This window comes from Lagenorhynchus albirostris, chromosome 14 (assembly GCF_949774975.1).
Source record: "Lagenorhynchus albirostris chromosome 14, mLagAlb1.1, whole genome shotgun sequence".
Classification (NCBI taxonomy): Eukaryota; Metazoa; Chordata; class Mammalia; order Artiodactyla; family Delphinidae; genus Lagenorhynchus; species Lagenorhynchus albirostris.
The window spans coordinates 82,056,856-82,079,605 of record NC_083108.1 but is presented as its reverse complement, the minus strand read 5'-3'; the positions used below and the strand labels follow the sequence as shown (position 1 = coordinate 82,079,605).

The window sequence follows — 22,750 nt, the reverse complement described above, 5'->3', positions numbered from 1 at the left end:
ACCCTGATCAAGTCACTTGACCTTGGTGTGCCTTAAGTGCCCCCTGTAGAAATGGGGGCCATAACCATATCTCCCTCATAAAGTTGTTGTGAGGATTAAATGAATTAATACGTGTAAACTGAATAGTACCTGGTGCCCACACTCAGCAAGTGTTAACTGTTGTTACTATGAGCTGTTGTTATCGAATCCAATCTCCTCTTTGAAAAGAGGAGGAAAACAGGCTGAGAGGGTGCATCCTTTCTCTTTCTGGCTTAGCAGCACTCCGTTGTCTGTTTGGACCACGTGTTGTTTATCTATTCATCCACCGATGGACGCTGAGTTGTTTCCAACTTCTGGCTATTGTGGAGAGTACCGCTGTGAAGGTTCTGGTACCTTCATGTTTTTGTGTGGACATGTGTTTTCGGTGCTTTGAGGTATATACCTCGGCATGGAATTGCTGAGTCCTGTGGTAACTGTGTTGAACTTAGTGAGGTGCCCACAGCCATCTTTTGTTTTTTTTGTTTTTGTTGTTTTTTAAATGTTAGTCGTCTCCCTAATTAATATCGTTTGGAATCCTACCTTATGGTCTGGTGGGTTTTATTTTATTTCATTTATTTATTTATTCATATTTATTATTTATTTGGTTGTGCTGGGCCTTAGTTGCGGCTTGCCGGCTCCTTAGTTGTGGCATGCAAACTCTTAGTTGTGGCACACACGTGGGATCTAGTTCCCTGACCAGGGATCGAACCCGGGCCCCCTGCATTGGGAGCGTGGAATCTTATCCACTGCGCCACCAGGGATGTCCCCATAGCCATCTTTTGGTCTGTGACATTTCTGCAGGGCACCCAGAGGCCTCCAGGGGTGACCTTGGAACTCGCCCTGCCTACCCCAGTGATGCCCTAGAGGCCGCAGGTCCCCCAGGCACGGGCCCGAACACCCTAAGGCACTCGGTTGCATGTGTGTGCACACGGCACCCCCCGTGTGGGAGAGCTTGGCCTCGGCTCTCTGCATTCCTGCTGGGCTCTTCATCAGACAGCCCACACGGGTACCATCTGAGACGCACTTAATTGGCATCTCGCGTGGGTCCAGCTCCCGGGTGTGAGCTCGGGGAGCCTCCGGTGTTCGGTGTTCAGCTCGACAGCAGCCCTCACCCTAGTGGAGAAACTGGGCAGATGCCAGGCATGCCTTTCACAGTTATTTTTATTCTGCCTGGGAAGCCATGGGAACACAATAAGGGCAAAAGCATGTCTTCCACCTGTGAGAGGAACAGACACTGGGCCGGGGGGGTCCCTGGGAGGAGGTGCAGCCCATGAAGTTAGACTGTGTGTCTGGTACCACTTTAGGCAGTGGGGCAAGGCCTAGGGGCAAACAGGATTTAGGGGGTGAGTGGGCTGGGATGCCCGCTTAGAAGAGCCAACCTGCCCGGAACAGTGCTGCTTTCCCAGCCGTTAATACTGGGCACTGCGACGTAGAGAACAAGCGTATGGCTACCAAGGGGGGAAGGGGGAGTAGGATGAATTGGGAGAATGGGATTGACACATATACACTACTCTGTATAAAATAGATAACTAATGAGAATCTACTGTATAGCACAGGGAACTCTACTCAGTGTTCTGTGGTGACCTAAAAGGGAAGGAAATCCAAAAAAGAGGGGATATATGTGTACGTATAGCTGATTCACTTTGCTGTACAGCAGAAACTAACACAACCGTGTAAAGCAACTATACTCCAATAAAAATTAATTTAAAAAAAATACTGGGCAGTGCGCTCAGAGCACCTGCCAGTCTCCTGTCTCCCCCTCCCTGGAAGTCTCCAGATTAAAAAGCACTTCCCTACTTCTTGTATTTGGAAATCGTCTTGTCAGCACCTGGAAACTACTAGTTAGCACATGCGGAGATGAATTACAGATATGGAAGCAATTGGACTGGGGGCATGGGGGTGCAGAGATACACTCAAGCGTCTGGAAGAAAATTCTTGGGCTCTGGACAAACAACTCTGTCACCAGGAGAGGATGAAAACTGACCACGTACCCATTTTCTGAAGGGCAGCTGAGAACAGCACTGTCCAAAAACAATGTAAGGCAATACACTGGTTGCTCTTCCAGTTGTGTACATATTTCTCCTTTTACCCAAAAATGTAAGGCAAGCCACAGATATGACTATGATTTTTCCAGGTGTAGCATTAAAAGAAAGTGAAAAGGACAGGTGAAAGTAATTTCATTAATATTTTTATTTAACCCAGTAGATCCAAGATATCATCCTTCAACATGTAATCAATTTAAAAATGATCAGTTGGGGGGAATTCCCTGGTGGTCTAGTGGTTAGGACTCTGTGCTTTCACTGCTGAGGGCCTGGGTTCAATCCCTGGTCAGGGAACTAAGATCCTGCAAGCCTCATGGTGCAGCCGAAAGAAATAAATAAAAATTTTAAAAATTAAAAATTATCAGTAGGGTATTTTGCATTTTTTTCATATTAAGTCTTTGAAATCTGGTGGGTTATTCATTTATGTATAATATAATATATATATGTATGTTTTACTGTGATAACATACACGTAAAATTTCTCATCTTAAGCTGGGACAAAGTGAGAGAGCGGCATGGACATATATACACTACCAAATGTAAAATACATAGCTAGTGGGAAGCAGCAGCATAGCACAGGGAGATCAGCTCTGTGCTTTGTGACCACCTTGGGGGGTGGGTTAGGGAGGGTGGGAGGGAGGGAGATGCAAGAGTGAAGAGATATGGAGACATATGTGTAGGTATAACTGATTCACTTTGTTATAAAGCAGAAGCTAACACACCATTGTAAAGCAATTGTACTCTAATAAAGAGGTTAAAAAAAAATTCTCATCTTAACCATTTCTAAGTGTATAGTTCAGCAGCATTAAGAACATTCACATTGTTGTACAACCAGACTCCGGAACTCATCTTGCAAATGTAAACCTCTGTCCCCATTAAACAATAACTCTCCATTTCTCCCTCCCCCAGCCCTTGGCAACTGGCATTCTACTTTCTGTCTCTATAATTTTGACTACTCCAGGTAGCTCACATAAGTAGAATCATACAATATTTGTCTTTTTGTGACTGGTTTTTTTCACTGAGCATAATGTCCTTGAGTTTCATCCATGTTGTAGTTGTGTCAGAATTTCCTTCCTTTTTAAGGCAGAATAATATCCCATTGAATGGACAGACCACATTTTGTTGATCTACCCATCTGTTGATGGCTGATGTGTATTTTACATTTTCAGCACACGTCCATTTGTACGTGCCCTATCTCAGGTGCTCCATTGCCACTAGTGGCTGCTGAGTTGGACACACAGAGCTAGAATATTCTTGGAGATGTGCCTGGGTAGAACAGTCTATTATAAGGGGAATGGGCTGTGGAGTGAGGTGGACCTGAGTTTAAATCTCAGACCACTCTTACCAATGGGTCACCTTGTTCCCATCCTCAGGTTCCTCACCTGTAAGGTGGGTGTGGCAACTCCTGACACCCAGGACTGTTGAGAAAAATATATACAGCATCAAACGCAGAACTAGTCAATAAAAGATAGCCCTGGGGGGCTTCCCTGGTGGCGCAGTGGTTGAGAGTCCGCCTGCCGATGCAGGGAACACGGGTTCGTGCCCTGGTCTGGGAGGATCCCACATGCCGCGGAGGGGCTGGGCCCGTGAGCCATGGCCGCTGAGCCTGCGCGTCCGGAGCCTGTGCTCCGCAACGGGAGAGACCACAACAGTGAGAGGCCCGCGTACCGCAAAAAAACAAAAAAGATAGCCCTGGGCTTCCCTGGTGGCGCAGTGGTTGAGAATCTGCCTGCCAATGCAGGGGATACGGGTTCGAGCCCTGGTCTGGGAAGACCCACATGCTGCGGAGCAACTGGGCCCGTCAGCCACAACTACTGAGCCTGCGCATCTGGAGCCTGTGCTCTGCAACAAGAGAGGCTGCGACAGTGAGAGGCCCGCGCACCGCGATGAAGAGTGGCCCCCGCTTGCCACAACTAGAGCAAGCCCTCACACAGAAACGACCCAACACAGCCAAACATAAATAAATAAATTTATTTTTTAAAAAAAGATAGCCCTGAGGGCAATTACGTTGCTTTTGTCCTACCAGGGGAACCTTTTGTGGGACCCGAGAGTGGCTGATACGAATTTCACCTCAGTAGAAGTCGTCTGTGCACTTTCTGTATAGGACTTTCTCCGTATGCTTACTGTATTAGTTTCCTGGGGTCCCTGTAACAAATGACCACAAACTGGGAGGCTTCAAACAAAGAAATGTATTCTCTCACAGATCTGGAGGCCAGGGGTCCAAAATCAAGGTGTCAGCAGGGCTGTGCTCCCTCCCGAGGTTCTAGGGGAAGACGCTCCCGCCTCTTCCAGGTGGCAGCTCTTGGCCTGTGGCTGCGTCACTCCAAGCTCTGCCTCTGTTGTCACGTGGCCTCCTCTGTGGGTCTGTGGGTCTGACTCTCCCTCTCCTTTCTCTTATAAGGACCCAGTCCTTGGCTTTAGGGCCCACCCTCACTTAGCCTGACCTCCCCTTAACTTAATTACATCTGCAAAGACCTCTTTTCAAGTAAGGTCACCTTCTGAGGTTCCAGGTGGATGTGAAGTTTGAGGGGACATTATTCTCTCCAGGACGCTTGCTCATAACATAAGGAGCTTGGGCTGTGAGACTTTGAGAGGCAGTAGAGTGGTCGCAAGAGTGTGGATTCTGGGGACTTCCCTGGTGGCGCAGTGGTTAAGACTCCTCGCTCCCGATACAGGGGGCCCGGGTTTGATCCCTGCTCAGGGAACTAGAGCCCACATGCTGCAACTAAGGCCCAGCGCAACCAAATAAATATTTTTTTAAAAGTACTATGAACAAAAGATGGTCTGTCCGTGTAATGGGATATGATTCAGCCATAAAGAGGAATAAAGCACTGATGCACACCACAACGTGAAAGAAAAAAAAAAAGTGTGGACCCTAGAGCCAGGCTGCCGGAGCTCGAATCCTGGTATTAGCTGTGTGGCCTTGTAAAAGTTAACGAGCTACCGTGCACCTGAGGTTCATCGGCTACGCAAGGCGGGCAGCAGGGGTCCTACTTCGTAAAGGATTCGAAGGATAAAATGAGTTAAGTTCTGCTTGTGTCAGCATCTTCTAGAAGGAGACCCGAGGCGAAGATGTTCCTCTGCAGGTGATTCATTAAGGAAGCAGCCCTAGAAAAGACTATTGGGGAAGTGGAGGAATCAGGACAGGGAAAGGAGGAAGCCCAACGAAGTCCATGCAAGGCAGCGAGCTCTGGGGTGTGAGTTACTCCTCAGAGTTGCCCTGCCTGTAGGCATGGGGCCTGTACTTTCTTACAGAGCCTGCCAGCCAGGGAGCCCAGGGTGCCTGGTCAGTAGCGAAAGCACACTGAAGGGGCTTCCCTGGTGGCGCAGTGGTTGAGAGTCCACCTGCCGATGCAGGGGACACGGGTTCGTGCCCCGGTCCGGGAAGATCCCACATGCCGCAGAGCGGCTGGGCCCGTGAGCCATGGCCGCTGAGCCTGCGCGTCCGGAGCCTGTGCTTCGCAATGGGAGGGGCCACAACAGTGAGAGGCCCTCCGAGGGGTCTGAGCACCGCTTCATCCGTGGTGAGCGCTGAGCCCAGTAGCTGGTGACGGCAGGTGCTTGATAAACGCTGGTGATCATCACCATCCAGTATCAAAGGCGGTTTTCTGGCTCTGGGGGAGTGAAAAACGTGTGGGTCTGGTACTAAGAGACCCGGATTATGCTCCAAATGGCCACTAACTAGCAGATTTGGGGCAAGCGGCTCAATCTTCTCAGGGTCTTTTCTTCTTGTAGAGACTGAGGGGCACAGACAGTATGGGTTTGTGGGTGTTGGTGGTGGTTTTGGTCTTTAACAATAGAAACTATCACATGTATTCATGTTGTAAAAGTTGAAACAAAACTCAAGAAAAACGTGAGAATTCCCTTTGCCTCCTTCCTCACTCACCAGAGGGAAGACCATCCCTTTCTCTGCATTTACACACATATTCCACGTGCATGTTGTTTTTAAATAAGAAAAATCTCCTGCAGTGCTGGCGTTGACATTGCAGGGAATGTGTTTTGTTTTTAAAATAAAAGCGATTATGCTGTATGGATTGTCACTTGCCTTTCTTTTTTTAACAAATTATAATTACGTGTTTACTGTTTGGATTGCCCTTTTAGAAAAATTGACAAGCAAGTCACAGAACATAACATTAACAGTTTTAAAGTGTACAATTCAGTAGCGTTTAGTACATCATTTAATGTATTTATAATGCTGTGTCACCATCACCTCTATTTAGTTCCAGAACATTTTCGCCACCCGCAAAGGAGACCCCGCACCCACAGCAGTCACTCCCCACTCCCCCCTCCCGCCTGCCTTTGGTAACCTCCAGTCTACTCTCTGTCTCTATGGATTTATCTATGCTGGACATTTCATATAAGTGGACTCATACAATATGTGGCCTTTTGTGTCTGGCTTCTTTCACTCAGCATCATGTTTTCAGGGTTCATCCACATTGTAGCCTGTGTCAGCGCTTCATTTCTTTTTACGGTTGAATAATATTCCATCATTCGGATAGATCACATTTTTTTAATCCATACGTCTGTTGATGGACATTTGAGCTACTTCCATCTTTCGGCCATTGTGAATACTGCTGCTGTGACTTTGTCACTTGCCTTTTGCTTTTTTTAAAAAAAGGTCGTTTTTTTTTGTTTTTTATAAATTTATTTATTTATTTGTTTGTTTTTGGCTGCGTGGGGTCCTCGTTGCTGCGCGCGGGCTTTCTGTAGTTGTGGCGAGAGGGGGCTACTCTTCGTTGCGGTGCGCGGGTTTCTCATTGCGGAGGCTTCTCTTGTTGCAGAGCACGGGCTCTAGGTGCACGGGCTTCAGTAGTTGTGGCACACAGGCTCAGCAGTTGTGGCTCACGGGCTCTAGAGCGCAAGCTCAGTAGTTGTGGCGCACAGGCTTAGTTGCTCCACGGCATGTGGGATCTTCCCCGACCAGGGATCGAACCCGTGTCCCCTGCATTGGCAGGCGGATTCTCAACCACTGAGCCACCAGGGAAGCCCTTGCCTTTTTCTTTTAACTGGCTACATAGTGTCCCATTGTGTGGAAAGTACCTGTTTAATCATTTCCTTGCTAGTGGATGTTTAGATCATTACCAGTTTTCACTACTACAGACTCGGGACCTGGGACTGACCTTGCACTTGCTTCTCTGTGCACTTGCCCGAATGTCTCTTTTAGATCCCAGGGTCTTGCATTGCTGGGGTGACTAAACAGTTACTCAGAACTCTCCTGGCTTTTGTCTATGTCTGCGAGTCTGTTAAAAACACTTAACCTTTTAATTTTTCGAAGCACTTTCGTAACAACGCTTGGACTTAGCAGCAACCTTTGGAGCAGGGAAAACTGGCATTTCTATTTTATAGATAAAATAACAGGTAACACTTAGAGACTCTTACTCTGTGCCAGGCCTGTTGTGAGCGCTTCATGTAGATCAACATATGCAGCCTCACGAGAGCCCCCCAGGTGGGGCCTCCACATGATCCCCATTTGCAAGTGAGAAAACAGGCACAAGGCACAAGTTCAGCTGCAAGGGAAGTGGCAAAGCCAGGAATGAGTCCAAGTAATCTAGCTCCAGACTCTAAGCTCTTTACCGTTTGTTCTCTAGCTTCTTGGTCCTACAGCTACCGACACCCATGACAGACGGGGAGTTCCCTGATGGTCCAGTGGTTAGGATTCTGGGCTTTCACTGCCGTGACCCGGGTTCTATCCCTGGTCGGGGAACTGAGATCCCACAAGCCGTGAGGTGCAGCCAAAAAAACCCATTGCTGTCTTTGGGAGTTCCCTGGCGGTCCAGGGGTTAGGACTCGGCACTTCCACTGCGGTGGCCCGGGTTCAATCCCTGGTCGGGGAACTTGGATGTAGCTGGGCTCCAGGTCCAGGTTTCCTTTCTCTGGGCTCATGCTCCCCTGCGCCCACCCCACGTAGCTGTTCTGCTCACCTGATTTCTCCAGGAGTGGAATCTGCCCCCCACCAAGGATTAAATTTCACGAGTTGGGCCCTTGATGCCCCTGCCTGGAGCCTTTGCGGGACAGGTGCTCAGAGAGCAGTGAATACTTTCGTGGCTTTTTCACAGACTCTGCCTACACCTGATTTCAGCCCTCCTCCTCCACACAGACAGACAGACAGACACACACACACACACACACACACACACACACACACTTGCTCATGCACTGTGTCTAAGGAGCGCTTTTTTGGGAGACGTTAGCAGTGTCCTCTTGTCACACTAGCCCAGGCCCAGGCCCCGCCTTGCAGCAGTGGCCCAAGAGTTTTGGGAGGGGGACACCTGGTGCCCAGAAACCCCAGATGGCCCTGTGTTTCCACAGTGCAAGTCTGGGGGCCCTTCAGCTCAGGAGTCCAGCTGAAGAGCATCCTTTGAGAAGCAAGGAGTGTCTGAAGAAATAACTGACTTTATAAACTCCAAGTGGAACGTGTAGTTATTCTTTTTCATAGCTGTATAGTATTCCATTTCTTGTTCGTATCAAGGTTTATCTATTCATTCTACTATTTCTTAAATATTTATCTTCCTTATTTTTTTGGCTGCGTCGGGTCTTAGTTGCAACACACCAGGGAAGTCCTTGGTTCTCTGATCTTTGTTGAGGCATGCGGGATCTTACCTTATGGCGTGAGGTCTCTTCTTTGCAGTGCTTGGGCTTCTCTCTAGTTGTGGCGCACGGGCTCCAGAGCGCGTGGGCTCTGTAGTTTGCAGCACGCGGGCTCAATAGTTGTGGCACGTGGGCTTAGTTGCCCCGAGGCATGTGGGATCTTAGTTCCCCAGCCACGGGTTGAACCCACGTCCCCTGCATTGGATTCTTTACCACTGGACCACCAGGGAAGTCCCTATTCGTTCTCCTGTTGATAGGCGTCATGGTGGTTTCCAGTTTGGGGCTATGATGAATGAAGCTGCTGTGAACATTTTTGCACGTCTTGTGCTGTACAGATTGTCCCTACTGTACTTCCCAGTGTATCTGTCTTTTAAATAGCCACGTAGTGTCCGCTCTTCCTGCCGTTTATTGAACCATCCTTCTGCTGGCGATCACGTGCACTGTGCGTGAAGGCCTGTGGGGGTTTATGCCCAGCATCAGCTGCTGGTTCACAGAGGATGTGTAACAGCAGTAGTAGCTGATGCCTATTGGTTTTCCCAAGTAGCAACCCCCCCGGCAGCTCAGACGAGCGTTCCTGTTGCTCCGCCTTCTCTCCAGCACTTACATTGACAGTCCTTTTCAGTTTAGCCGTCCTGGTGAGGATGCTTGCCCCTTCTCTCCATCCCTGCCTTTCCACTCCTGCTTGGGCTGGCATCTCTGAGGGCCTTGTGCAGCTTCTCTGCATCTCTCAGCCTCCTAGCTTGGTATGAGGTCCAAGGAGGAAGCTGAGTGGTCTGAGGGGCAGAATGGATGCCCCAGGCCCACAGTAGGAAAAGATCCTATTTCATGGCCTTGTGTGATTCCCTAATGTACTTATTTTATATGTACAGCATTGTCAGAGAGGTGGAATAAAGAAAAGCATCATGGGACTTTCCCTGGTGGTCCAGTGGTTAAGACTCTGTGCTTCCACTGCAGGGGGCACGGGTTCGATCCCTGGGCAGGGAACTAAGATCCTGCGTGCCGAGCGGCGTGGCCAAAAATTAAAAAAAAGAAAGAAAGAAAAGAAAAACATCAGCGTGTCCCCACTTTGCAGGTGAGGAAATGGAGGTTCAGAGAGGTTAACGTCACTTCAGAAGTCAGAGGCCATATGCTGTGATGGAACCCAGGCGTTCAAAGTCACCCTTATTGCCTCCGGGGCCTCCCAGTCACTCAGCTGACAGCTTTTCTCATCACAGTTCCTTTCCTTCCAGCTCGTCTCATTTGCATACCAGGCACCCCTGCCCTCCTGTAAGTCTTTCCTCTATGGCTGTCCCTTCCTGGTCTCCTTGGCCTGACCCTCCAGCTCCGTGCAGGCTCTACGTGTTGAGATCCTGAGGTTCTTGTTGCCCCTTCAGAGGAAAATCCAGCCTCCTTACCTGGCCTCCGAGGCCCCGCATGGTCCAGCCTCACTCCCAGCTCAAGCCTGTATCACCCCCTCAGCCACTGTGCTTCGGCCACTGGCACTGCCCTCCAGCGCCTCAGATGCAGGGTCTCCTCCCATAGGGCCCCTGCCTGGGAACGCTCGTCCGCGTCACCTGGCTGCCCTTCCCCCCTTCCGGTCTCAGCATTAATGACCCTTGTCCAAGAGGCCTTCCTGCACCCGCAGTCTACATTGGGTCTCCCTCATCATTCTTTCTCAGCCCCCGTTGAGTCTTTCACAGTACTTGTTATGGTCTGTAATGACACACACATCTGTCTAATGCCTGTAAGTTGGTGAGAGCAGAATTGTACCACACTTACTTGCCATCATGACCCTAGCGATTAGCTCAGTGTCAGGTATACAGCAGGTGCTCGATAAATACTTGAGGAGTGAATGTCGAACGTGTATGCACAGTAAAATGTGAGTACTCCCAGCAGGTGGCCCTGTCTGGAACAAAGTATGGGCTGGAGTCTGCCCCATGGTGACACATTCTGGTGACCTGCCAGGAGCTTCTGAGTCTTGTCCCCCAGTGGGGAGGCAGCACGGCATCATGGAGAGGACACAGGACTTGGAGTCAGAAAACTTGAGTTTGAGCCCCAGCTCTGCCAGAGCCTAGCTGTGCGACTTTGAACAAGTCTGTCTCTGGGCCTCAGTTTTCCGTATCTGTAAAATGGGACTCATGTTAAAACGGCCACAACAATAATACCCATTTCCAGTGGTTGGGAGTGAGAATGAAATAGGGTCGAGGGTGTAAAGCAGTTTGTCCTTCCTGGGCTTAGTAGGAGTGAGCTATACGTTGGGAGCATGGAGGGGAACCAGTCCCTCTTCCATCAGCCAGCCTGGGGCATCTACCGCGTGTGAAGCCCCAGACTACAGAGACGATTGAGACAGGATGGCTGCCTTCTGGGACCGTCCTGCCTTTGTGCCTGTTACATAAAGCCTCCAGCTCATCAAGGGCAGGGTCTGGGTCTTCTCTGGGTTTGTAGCCCCAGCAGCATCACACACCGTTCTAGACACGCACCATGAATGCTCGTTCATCGTGGTGACTGCCTGCTTGGGAATATCCAGGACATGAGGAGGGCGGCCAGCGGAAAAGCTGGGATGGAGCGGCTTAGAGAAGGGAGTCCCATGGGGAGAATAGCTGAGGAATCACCCACATAGGTTCTTTTCCCCAGGGCCTGGTCGTCTCGTGGTATGTCCCCTGAGTCCCATGAGGGGAGGAAAATTGGAGAGAAGCAATGGTTTCTCCCTTGTTAATCTGTGGTTGAGCCTGACTACCACTCTCCCCAGCTCTGGTCTCCTGGGGAGCGGGGATTAGCTCTCAGGCTTAGTGCCTATGAGAGGCTGAATAATGGGCCCCCTACATATCAGGTCTTAATCCTTGGAACCTGTGGCTGTTACGTTATATGGTAAAATATTTACAGATGTAATTTAGTCAGAATCTTCAGATGGGCATTTATCCTGTACTATTTGGGTGCACCCTAAATGCCATCACAAGTGTCCTTATAAAAAGGAGGCAGAGGACTTCCCCGGTGGTCCAGTGGTTAAGACTCCGTGCTCTCAATGCAGGGGGCATGGGTTCAATCCCTGGTCAGGGAAGTTCCACATGCCTCACTGTGTGGCCAAAAAAAAAAATTTTTTTTGAAAAGGAGGCAGAGAGAGATTTGACACAGACAGAAGAGAAGGAGGCATGTGACCACAGAGGCAGAGACTGGAGTGATGGGGCCCCAAGCCAAGGAACGCTGGCAGCCACCAGAAGCTGGAAGAGGCCAGGAACAAATTCTCCCCTAGAGTCTCCAGAGGGAGCACAGATGTGGTGACGTCTTGATATTGGACTGACGTTTGATTTTTTTTTTTTTTTTTTTTGCCCGTGCTGCATGGCTTCCAGGATCTCAGTTCCCCAACCAAGGATAGAGCCCAGACCACAGCAGTTAAAGCCCGGAATCCTAACCACTAGGCCAGCAGGGAACTCCCAACATTGGACTGATTTTAAACTTCTGCCTTCTGGAACTTTGAGAAAATAAATTTCTGATGCTCTTAGCTACCAAAATTGGTTGGTTATTTGTTACAGCAGCACATGAAACTAATACAGCATCCATCCGCACGTTCGTTAATTCACCAAAGCCCTGAGCAGACACCTACTGTGTGCCGGGCACTATGCTAGTCCAGGGAATACACAGTGAATAGGTTAGGCAAGGTCTTGCCTCCTGGGCTGACCGTATACTTGGGGGACGAGGGGCAGGGAGAACAGACAACACCCTTTGAGCACCTGCTGTGTACCAGACATCTTCTTCAATATTGGCTTCATGTGTATTAACAAGAGCAATCCTCGCAGCAGCCCTATGGGGTAGGTACTGTTATTCCCATTTTAGAGATGTGGAAACTGAGGCACAGGTTGGGTAGCCCAACGCCACACAATTAATAAATGGGAGAACCAGTGTTTGATCTCCAGAGCCGACCCTCTGAATCACTATGCAGTATCATCTTTCATTAGATGAAAGGATGTACCAGACACTTAGCCATTGTAAAAAGTGAGGGGATGGATGAGGTGGGAGGAGGGGGCTACTTGGCGGGGGGTGGTCAGGGAAGGAGAGGCCTCTGTGAGGAGGTGACTTTGAGCTGAGGCTTGAGAATCAAGGGGAGCCAGCCGGGGGGAGGTTGGTAGGAAGGGACTTGCGGAAGCTGGAAACAGCAAATGCCCTGCGGTGGGGATGAGCAGGGGAAGGGTGGAGGGGCAGAAAGCAGGCGCTGGGGAGGGGCAGACGAGCAGAGGTGAGTCCAGGAGCAGGTGGGGGGCAGGTTCATCTCGATGGGGAGCCGCCGGATGGTTTAAGCAGCGGAGGGAGGTGGACACACCCACGGGTCCCTCTCACCCCACCCCAGGCATGTCGGAGCGGGAGCGGCAGGTGATGAAGAAGCTGAAGGAGGTGGTGGACAAACAGCGCGACGAGATCCGTGCCAAGGATCGGGAGCTCGGGCTGAAGAACGAGGATGTCGAGGCTGTAAGTGCTGAGCCCCGGCCCTGTGTCCGCCCTCCCGGCCAGTGGGTACCAGCAAGAGACGGGATCCTCCCCTCAGGAAGCGCCCCTTCTCCCCGTCAGTCTCACTCCATGGGCTCCGTGGGGTGGGGATCCTGCTTACGGCTTGAGAGGCCCAGCCCTGAAACAGTTGCCGTGCGGAGGACCCTCGGCCGAGTCTTCACTGGAGCAGTAGGAGGGAACGTGGCACTGCCCAGTGACCTGACTCTTTCCACACACTGAGGAGGTCCCAGGGCCCGGTCAGCCTCTGCTCTGACTCTGAGGCTTCCTCCAGCCCATCCCCTTCATGCCCCAGCATGGTCCAGGCTGCTCCGGGAACCTATACGGTGTCTCTGCCTAAATTAGAAAAAGATGCCCCTTTCTCAAGGCATGTTACTTCCCTCTGCTGGGAAATTGTCATAATATACTAACAAGACACTTATCTTCCATCTACCATAAAATTATCATAGTAAATATACACATGGCCCATCTCTGGCATCAACAGAGTTGTAAGAACGTGAACAAATTTCAAACAAATCAAGGCATCTACAGTATGAATGGCACGCCTGTAGATGGTTTGCTCTTGTGCAGTACACAACATGCGCTACTGGATGTGGCGGCCCTATCCAATAGCCTTCATCTCTCTACAGCTGCAGCAGCAGCAGACCCGGCTGATGAAGATCAACCACGACCTCCGGCACCGTGTCACAGTGGTGGAGGCCCAGGGGAAGGCCTTGATCGAACAGAAGGTAGAACTGGAGGCAGATCTGCAAACCAAGGAGCAGGAGATGGGCAGCCTGCGGGCGGAGCTCGGGAAGCTGAGAGAGAGGCTGCAGGGCGAACTCAGCCAGAACGGAGAGGAGGAGCCTGTGGTGAGTGGGAAGCTGGCTTCTGCAGGCTGGCTCGAGGGGGGCCAGGCTGCCTTGCTTTTTCCTCATTACACTTGAGAGAACTAGGAGGCCGAGGGAGGGCCAGCTGCTGGCTAGAAGACACACAGCTGGGCAGAGGCAGGGCTGAGCCTGGAACCCAGGACTCCCAGCATTCTAGCCCAGGGTATCCAGCTCGGTGGTGGTTACTGGGCGTCTGCCATTCATTCATTCAAATAATTGTTGACTGTGTTGCAGGCATGGGGGATAAAATAGAGAACTGGTTCCTGTCCACATGGAGCTTACAGCCAGTATGGGAGACAGACATTAGTCAAATAATCACATAATATACCATGTGACCCAGCAATTCCAATTCTAGGCATATGCACAAGAAAACTTAAAATATATGACCACATAAAAACGTGTACACAAATGTTCATAGCAACACTATTCCCAACAGCCAAAAGGTGGAAACAATCTACATGTCCATCAACTGAAGAATGGATAAACAAAATATGATCTCTGCATACAGTGGAACATTATTCAGTCATAAAAAGGAATGGAATACTGAGACATGCTATAATTTGGATGAACCTCAAAAACATGCTAAGTGAAGGTAGCCAGACACAAAAGCCCCCATATTGTATGAGTCCATTTATTGGAAATGTCCAGAGTAGACCAATCCATAGAGACAGAAAGCAGACTGGTGGTTGCAGGGACTGGAGAAAGGAGCGTATGGGGAGTGACTTCTGGTGGGTACAGGGTTTCTTTCAGGGTGATGGAAATGTTCTGGAATTAGATAGTGATGATGGTTGCACAACTCTGAATGTACTAAAAATCTCTGAATTTCTTTAATTTTTTTTTTAACTTTTATTTATTTTTTGGCTGCGTTGCATCTTCGTTGCTATACACGAGCTTTCTCTAGTTGCGGCGAGCGGGGGCTACCCTTCGTTGCAGTGTGCGGGCTTCTCCTTGCTGTGGTGTCTCTTGTTGCAGAGCACGGGCTCTAGGCATGCAGGCTTCAGTAGATGTGGCACCTGGGCTCAGTAGTTGCAGCACACGGGCTCTAGAGCACAAGCTCAGTAGATGTGGCACACGGGCTTAGTTGCTTCGTGGCATGTGTGGTCTTCCCGGACCAGGGCTCGAACCCGTGTCACCTACATTGGCAGGCGGATTCTTAATCACTGCGCCACCAGGGAAGTCCCTCTCTGAATTTTATACTTTAAAAGAGTGGATCTTGGGAATTCCCTGGTGGTCCAGTGGTTAGGACTTCATGCTCCTACTGCAGGGGGCATGGGTGCGATCCCTGGTTGGGGAACTAAGATCCCACAAGCTGCGTGGCACATCCAATTAAAAAAAAAAAAAAAAAAGTGGATCTTATGGTAAGTGAATTGTATCTCGATTTTTTTTTAAAACGGTGATTCATGCTAAAGGAGAGGGATGGTGCCAGAAGGTCCCATAACTGAGGGAGGGTCCGGAGTGCATAACTAACTGTGTGGGCTCTAGAGCCAGTCTGCCTCGGTTCCTTACTGCCTCCGTGTCTTTGGATAAATTATTTAGCCTCTTTGCACCTCAGTTTTCTCATCTCTAAAATGGGAATACTAATAACAATACTTACCCCCAGATTGGTGTTCTGAGAATTAAGTGAGTTAGTTCATTTAAAGTGTTAGCTGTTGGTATTATTACCATGATAGTCTGGGGGAGTCAAAAAGGCTTCCTCAAGGAGGTGATCGAAAGAATGAGTGAAAGTAAACTAGGTGAAGCGGGGGAGTGGCATGTGCAAAGGCCCTGAGGCAGGAGAAATTGCAGTGCAGTCAGGAAAGTATAAGAAGGCAAGGGTGCCTGTTGTGCAAGCTGACGATGAGGGAGAGGGTCTGAATAAGGTCAGAGAGGTCGGCAGGGGCCAGTGATGCAGGCCAGGTAAGCTGCAGAGAGAAGTCTGCTTTTTTATCTGCAGGCAATGCGCTGAGTGCTGTGGAGGTTCAGGCAGCTCACAGCCCAGTGCAGGAGATAGACTTGGAGACCAGCAGCCACACTTAAGGTGGAAGGGGGTTGTCTTAGCGGTAAGAGGTTGTCTTAGTCTGGGTTCCCTTGAAGCGAGCTTGAGAAAAGGACTCTGGGCAGGAGGTTAATTTGTGAGGTGATCCCAAAGACCAGAGAAGTGAGGGAAGGAGGAAAAGGGAATTTGAGGGTGTGTCATTGAGGTCACAGTGGGAGCTCAGTCCCGCTGGGACCTCTGAGAAGCACCATAGAACACCTCCCGGAACTGTCTTTCTGTAGAAGAAAGGCTTAGAACAGTTATCCACAAATGCCTGTCCCCAATTAGCTAAGAGTGGCCCCCGGAGGTGTCATCTCCCCAGCACTCCTGGGCAGAACTTGTGGAGCAGAAATGGAAAGACACACAGTGTGTGCTTGAGGTGGGCCCCTGTCCACATGGACGGAACTGCACCGCAGCTGCAGCAAAACCCAGGTGGGCCCAGGATGTGACACGGGGCGCCAGAGGTGTCTCCCACGTAGATGTGCCCCCAGAATGTGCCAGGAACACAGAGGTAGTGCGGTTAATCCCGATGGGGGTGGCGTGGAGCTTCACGGACCAGCTCTTGCTTCAGCTGGATGTCAGCGATAATAACGCTAAGATTTTGACAGGTAGGTGTAGAAGATGGAGGTGCCGTTTCAGAAGAGTATAATGAACCGTCACAGGAAAGCTCCGCGCTTGCCATTTGTTCCAACAAATATTTATTGACTGTTTCTGGTTTGCAGGCACTGTGCTGGTCTCTTGGGTTACAGGTGGGGGAGGTTAGACAGAGGAGCTTACCATCAGGTTGGCTCTCGTCCGAGCACAGTCATTAAGTGTCTTGTGAATTCAGGCCATACACTTCTAGGTTCTTGGAAGGACAAGAACCTCCGGGTTACAGATAGGGAGGTAATGGAGGAAAGCCTTAAAAGGGAGGGGTTAGAGTCTGCTTTTGGCTAAAAGTGACAGAAGCCTAAGTTAAAATGGTTTAAGGATTTTTTTTTTTTAAGGAATTTTCGACTGAATAACTAAAAGCTTTGAGTTAATGATGGCTTCAGGTATAGCTGGTTCCAGGTGCCCAAATGATGCTGTCAGGAATTTGTTTCAGACCTTCTCTCAGCTTTGCTTTCCTCTGTGTTGTTGTCATTCTCAAGCAGCCTCTTGCCATATAGTGGCCCCTGGTACTCAGCCAGCTTTGCAACCCCAGCAGAAAGAAATTGCTTCTTTCCCAGATTCTCAGCAAGAGTCTCAGGGAGCCTCTCATTAGCCCACCACTGAATCAGTCTTTGTGGTCTGAGGTTAGGATAGGCATGTCGTCCATTCCTGAGCCACATGGAGACGGCACCCATCTAAGCCACACTCACAGAGAGTGGGAAAGGGAAGTTTCTCCAGAGGAACATTGCAATGACTCAGCCCAGAGATGTGTGGGAATGGATGCAGACCAATCGGAGACGACAGATGTTAATCGTCCATGCCAGAGAGTCGGGGCTGAGAATGCCACACACAAAAAACGCTGAGCAGTGAGGGATGTGGATTCTTTCGCAGGGTTTCTGCAGGGGAGTGACAGGATCAGCTCTGAGCTTATGGAGGAGAGTTTGAACAAGGAGCTGGTGGCAGACGTGGCTGTCGGGAACCTTTTGCAGTAGTCCCGGCAAGAGAGGTGAGGGCTGGACCAAATCTATAGCAGGGGGATGGAGAGAAGGCGCCAGGGGGAGAAGCTTGGGGCCGTCACACACCCCCCAGCCTGCCCTGGGTACCCCTTCCAACCTCCTGAGCCCCACAAGAGCTCAGGCCTGTCTCCGGCTGGGCAGGGGGGGCCTGGTCCAAACCTGGGTCCTGAGGACATCACCCCAGCCACAAGGCTCTGAGCCCCGCGCCAGGTCTCTTTAGGACAAGGACGTTTCACACCTCCACGGCACGGCTGCCGGTCGGTTGCAGTTTCCTTTCTGGCACGATGGGGGTGGGACAGAAACAGGGGAGTAAAATCCGGTAGCAGTTATGACTGACCCACTGAGCTTCTTCGCAGCGTCTGTTCCCAAACCCAGGGCGTCTTTGCGGGGTTTGATGGCATCCCTTGGAGCTGAGTGGCGTTCATCACCTGCTGCCATGTGACTTGGGGCCTGTCCATCTCTCTGATGGTCAGTTTCCTATCTGACAAATGAGTGACATGAACGTGACTTGATTCAGTCGGTCTGAAAGTTAGTGTGGCAGGGATGGAGGGTGGTGGGATCAGAGGAGGACACAGTGAATTCTGAGTGGAGAGGAGAGGGCAGTGCAGCTCTTCAGGGCCTTGAGATGGGTCTTGTGGGATGGGTAGGATGTCCAGGGATAGAATGTGGGGCAGGCCATGCCAGGCAGGACGAACAGCATGATCCAGACTAGAGAACGTGCAGGGTGTGGCCGGGGTTGCGGTTAGTCCTGGCACCAGGTTGGTGAGGGAAGGTGGGAGCTATGGAGGGATCCAGAGCTGGGGTAGGAATCCGTTCTTACCGTTGCCTCTTGATTCATACGATTCTTTCTGAGATGCATCGCTGTCATTTCAGTGTGATCTCCGGTAGGCAAGACTCTTTGTATATTTTTATCACATATTTATTGAGGTGGAATTTATTGAGACGTAATTCACAGACTATACAATCCAACCATTTAACGTGTACAAGTCAGTGTTCTTTTGTGTGTTTGGTTGGTTTTCGTTTTGTGTAGTTTCTTCATTTTTTGGCCGCGCCGCAGGGCCTGTCAGATCTCAGTTCCCTGACCAGGGATCGAACCCACGCCCCCTGCATTAGAAGGGCGGAATCTTAACCGCTGGACCACCAGGGAAGTCCCCAAGTCAGTGATTGTTAGTATATTCACTATATGGTGAGATCGTCACCACTATCTAGAACGTTTCCATCACCCCAGAAAGCTATGCCGTCCACATGAGCACTCAATCCCCATCTCCGTCTCCCCCCAGCCCTGGCAGCCACTAATCTACTTTCCGTCTCTGGATTTGCCTCTTTTGGACATTTCAAAAATGTCCGGAAATGTCCAAAATGGAAATGGAATCATACAACAGGCGATCCTGACTGCCTTCTCACTCAGCATGTTTTCTAGTTCATCCAGCTTCTCATATTTTAACTGACGGTTTTCCTGCCTTTGACAGTTAGACATATAGACCCTTAAGAAAATGAGGTTGGCTTCCTGTCTAAGAGACTTTATATAAAATCAATAAGAAAACTATAAAGTTAATAGTACCTCCTTGATGTCACTGTCTCTGCCTTACAAGTTCTGATTTCTTAGTAAGTTAGGGTTTTTTCCTTTTTAAGTATACAGGGAAAGCAGATAGGGTCCTGGTGGCTGGCCTGTGAAACAGGGTTTTCAGGCTGAATCCATTCGCGGTAGCCTGGAGCTACCAAGGGTGACCAGAGCACAGTCATTCCCCATTGCTGGCCCAGGGGCTGCTCAGAAGTATGTTCAGTGGCCTTCAAGAGCACAGGAAGTGGCCTTGCTGTGCCCAGGCAGTGGGGAGTGTGCCCAGGAGGCCAGGCCTCATGATGGAGAGCCCTGGTAGAGGGTGTCGCCTCCCTCCACCAATGACAAGGCCCCATTGCTTGTCAGCCGGTCTCTGGGGCCTCCCTAGGGAGCACCTGGGGCCTCGGGCATCTCCCTCAAGCTGTGCCCAGAGATCCTCAGGGGACCAGCAGACAATCGGTGATAACCCGAGCCACCTCCGTGGTCCCTCGTGGAATAAGCCTAGAAGGCTCGCTGCTGATTAGCCCGATTGCCGTGTTGGGAAGAGCCTTTGCTGTGTCTCTTGAGGACTGGCCTGCATCAGTGCCTGTGCTGGTCTCCGAAGAGCTGGACCCCCAAGCTTACCCTCTTCTGCACTTGCAGGCAATGGTCCCGGAAGACAGGACTTTTTTTGCAAACCTGTCTGGGAATCCCCCAAGCTATAAGGGAATCAGGTTGCTTCTCTGATAGAAGAGCTGTCCCTGGGACTTCCCTGGTGGTCCAGTGGTTAAGACTCCACGCTTCCACTGCAGGGGGCACGGGTTTGATTCCTGGTCAGGGAGCTAAGATCCCACAAGCCGCTCGGCACAGCCAAAAAAAAAAAAAAAGCTGTCCAGAGGAAAAGAACTCAGGTTCTAAGGAAGCCCTTTGATGTCCTGGGTGATGTCAACCCATGGGAACTGCTGCGCCTTGAAAGCCTGTGTTCATAGGAATCCCCGGATGTCAGGGTGGGAAGGGCCCTTAGAAATATTATTGGGTTTTTTTGTTTGTTTTTTTTTTTTTGGTCCACGCTGCACGGCATGTGGGATCTTAGTTCCCCGACCAGGGATCGAACCTGCGCCCCCTGCATTGGCAGCATGGAGTCTTAACCACTGGACCGCCACGGAAGTCCTTATTGGGTTTTTGAGGGCTAGATGGGGAAACGAGGGCCCAGGGAGGAGCAAGCAGCTTGCCCAAAGTCCCCTTGGAAAGTGAGGGGCGTGTGGACCCTTCAGCCAGCCCTTCCCAGAGAGGCCGAAAGTCAGGGGACTTGCCCAATGAATGTCAGGGCCTGAGTTGTTTAGGGAGGGAGGGGCTGGAGGGAGTGTGTGAGCCTGAGATTAGAGTCTGCAGCCGCCAGCACCTATGGAGTCCACAGGCAGGGAAGGAAAAAGGGGAGGGCAGTGGGCAGCCATAGAAATAGCATGTAAAAGGGAGCAGCTGCTATGCAGTTACCAGCCCAGTGCTGCCATGTGGACCCAGTGGGACCCAGTCTTCCAATTTTTTTCCCAAAAGGAAGCCCCAGACCCAAACTTCAGTGTGAAACCTCCTGATCTAAAACCATTGGCAACTAATTCAAAAGAGTTTTAGAACACAGTGAAGGCCAAACAAAATGGGGGAGGGTTCCCCCGCCAGGGTGGGCCCAGAGTTCTTGGTGAACTCCTACACATTCGTCAAGACCCCATGCACAGAGACCACATCTGCAGTAACGTCTTCCGTGATCCTTCTCGGAGCCTGTACCTCTTTAATTATATTACCTTGTAAATTTGTGTGTATCTTTCCTCCACCACCAACTGTCCTATTTGTCTCATTAGCTCAGTGACCAGCAGGCAGAAAGTTGATGCCCAGTAATGTTAAGTAAATACTAGACATCCGGGCTTCCCTGGTGGCGCAGTGGTTGAGAGTCCGCCTGCCGATGCAGGGGACACGGGTTCGTGCCCCGGTCCGGGAAGATCCCACATGCCACGGAGCGGCTGGGCCCGTGAGCCATGGCCGCTGAGGCTGCGTGTCCGGAGCCTGTGCTCCGCAACGGGAGAGGCCACAATAGTGAGAGGCCCGCGTACTGCAAAAAAAGAAAAAAACTAGACATCTGCGGATGCTCTGTGATTAACCTGGGCAGAGGAAGAGAAGGGAACTGGCATTAGTGAGTGCCTGCTGTATACTAGGCATTTGCACTAGGAAGCTTGGGTAGGGGCACCATCTGAATGTGTGGCCATCAGGTGGTCCGAGGAGCAGCCCCCAAGGCTCTGCAGAGGGAGTCAAACACTGAAGACGCACCCTGAGGACACAGCCCCCTGAAGGTGTGGCATCAGCAGATGCCTTAGAGTGCCTTCTCGGGAAGTTAAATCCTCCACCATTTCCTCCCCAAGTTCGTGGGTGGAAAGAGGCCCCACTCTGATGCCCAGCCGGTCTGAGGGGGCGGCGTGTGTCACGTTTCAGTTTCCTGCTGCCACGAGGTGCCTCCCCTGCTGCCTGCTGCTCAGCTGCTGACCTGCCGGGTGGCTCTTCTGTCACCTGATCTGCCCTGGTGGGAGGTGTCTCCTTTCAAGTGTCCTTTCCCAGAACAGCACGTCCCTGACTCTCCCAGGATGGGAGGCCTCTCAGCTCTGTCTTCTGGAGTCCCTCAGCATCCTGGCCCGTCTAGGTGGGAGTCCCTTTCTCCTTGTGCTTCTGTGGGATTTTTTTTTGGGTGGGGGCGGGGGGCAGTTCTGTATTTCAGTCCCTCCTTCCCCTGTTCCAGAGCTTTCCCACTGTTGTCCTAAGCTTTTGTCCACTCCTTCTAGACGATCACGAGACATTGGCAGCTCAAGGGTGTCAGGAATAGTACACTGCCTGGAGAGTGTGGGCCACCTGCAGATTTGGCCAGCTGACTTGGAAAGCTTGCAAAAACTTCCTTGCTATCAAAAAAGAAAAAAATGTTGGCAAGGATGTGGAGAATGTCAAACCCCTCCTACACCGCTAGCAAGAATGTAAAATGGGGCGGCCACTGTGGAAAACTGGCAGTTCCTCCAAAAGTTAAACATAGAGTCACCATATGACCCACCAGTTCCACTCCTAGGTGTGTACCCCAGAGAACTGAAAACAGGTGTTCAAACAAACCTTCATACACAGATGTTCATGGTAGCATTGTTCCCAATAGCCAAAAGGTGGAAACAACCCAAATGTCCATCAGTGGATAAAAGGATAAATAAAATGTCTCTTCACACAGTGGAATATTATTCAGCCGTGAAGAGGAATGAAGTACTGACACAGGCTACAATGTGGATGAACCTTGAAAACATGATGCTGAGTGAAAGAAGCCAGACACAAAAAGCCACATATCATATGATTCCATTTCTAGGAAATGTCCAGAAAAGGCAGATCCATAGAGATGGAAAGCAGATGGTGGTTGCCAGGGGCTTGCGGGGGGGGGGAGGGGGGGCGGGGAGGGGTGGATGGGGAGTGACTGCTAATGGGTGTGGAGTTTCCTCTGGAAAGTGTTTTGGAACTAGGTAGAGGTGGTAGTTGCACAGCACTGTGAAT

At 50.6% G+C, this 22,750-nt stretch overlaps 1 protein-coding gene across 6 annotated transcripts in view; it reads left to right on the top strand.

Moving 5' to 3' along the window:
- Positions 1-22,750, top strand: part of RILPL1 (Rab interacting lysosomal protein like 1) — a 44,146-nt gene that overhangs the window by 9,295 nt on the left and 12,101 nt on the right. For all 6 annotated transcript variants that reach the window (XM_060121636.1, XM_060121632.1, XM_060121633.1 and 3 more), the window contains exons 3-4: positions 12,969-13,087; positions 13,753-13,974. In XM_060121636.1, coding sequence (XP_059977619.1) covers positions 12,969-13,087; positions 13,753-13,974 — 341 coding nt within the window. The remainder of the gene's footprint in view (positions 1-12,968; positions 13,088-13,752; positions 13,975-22,750) is intronic.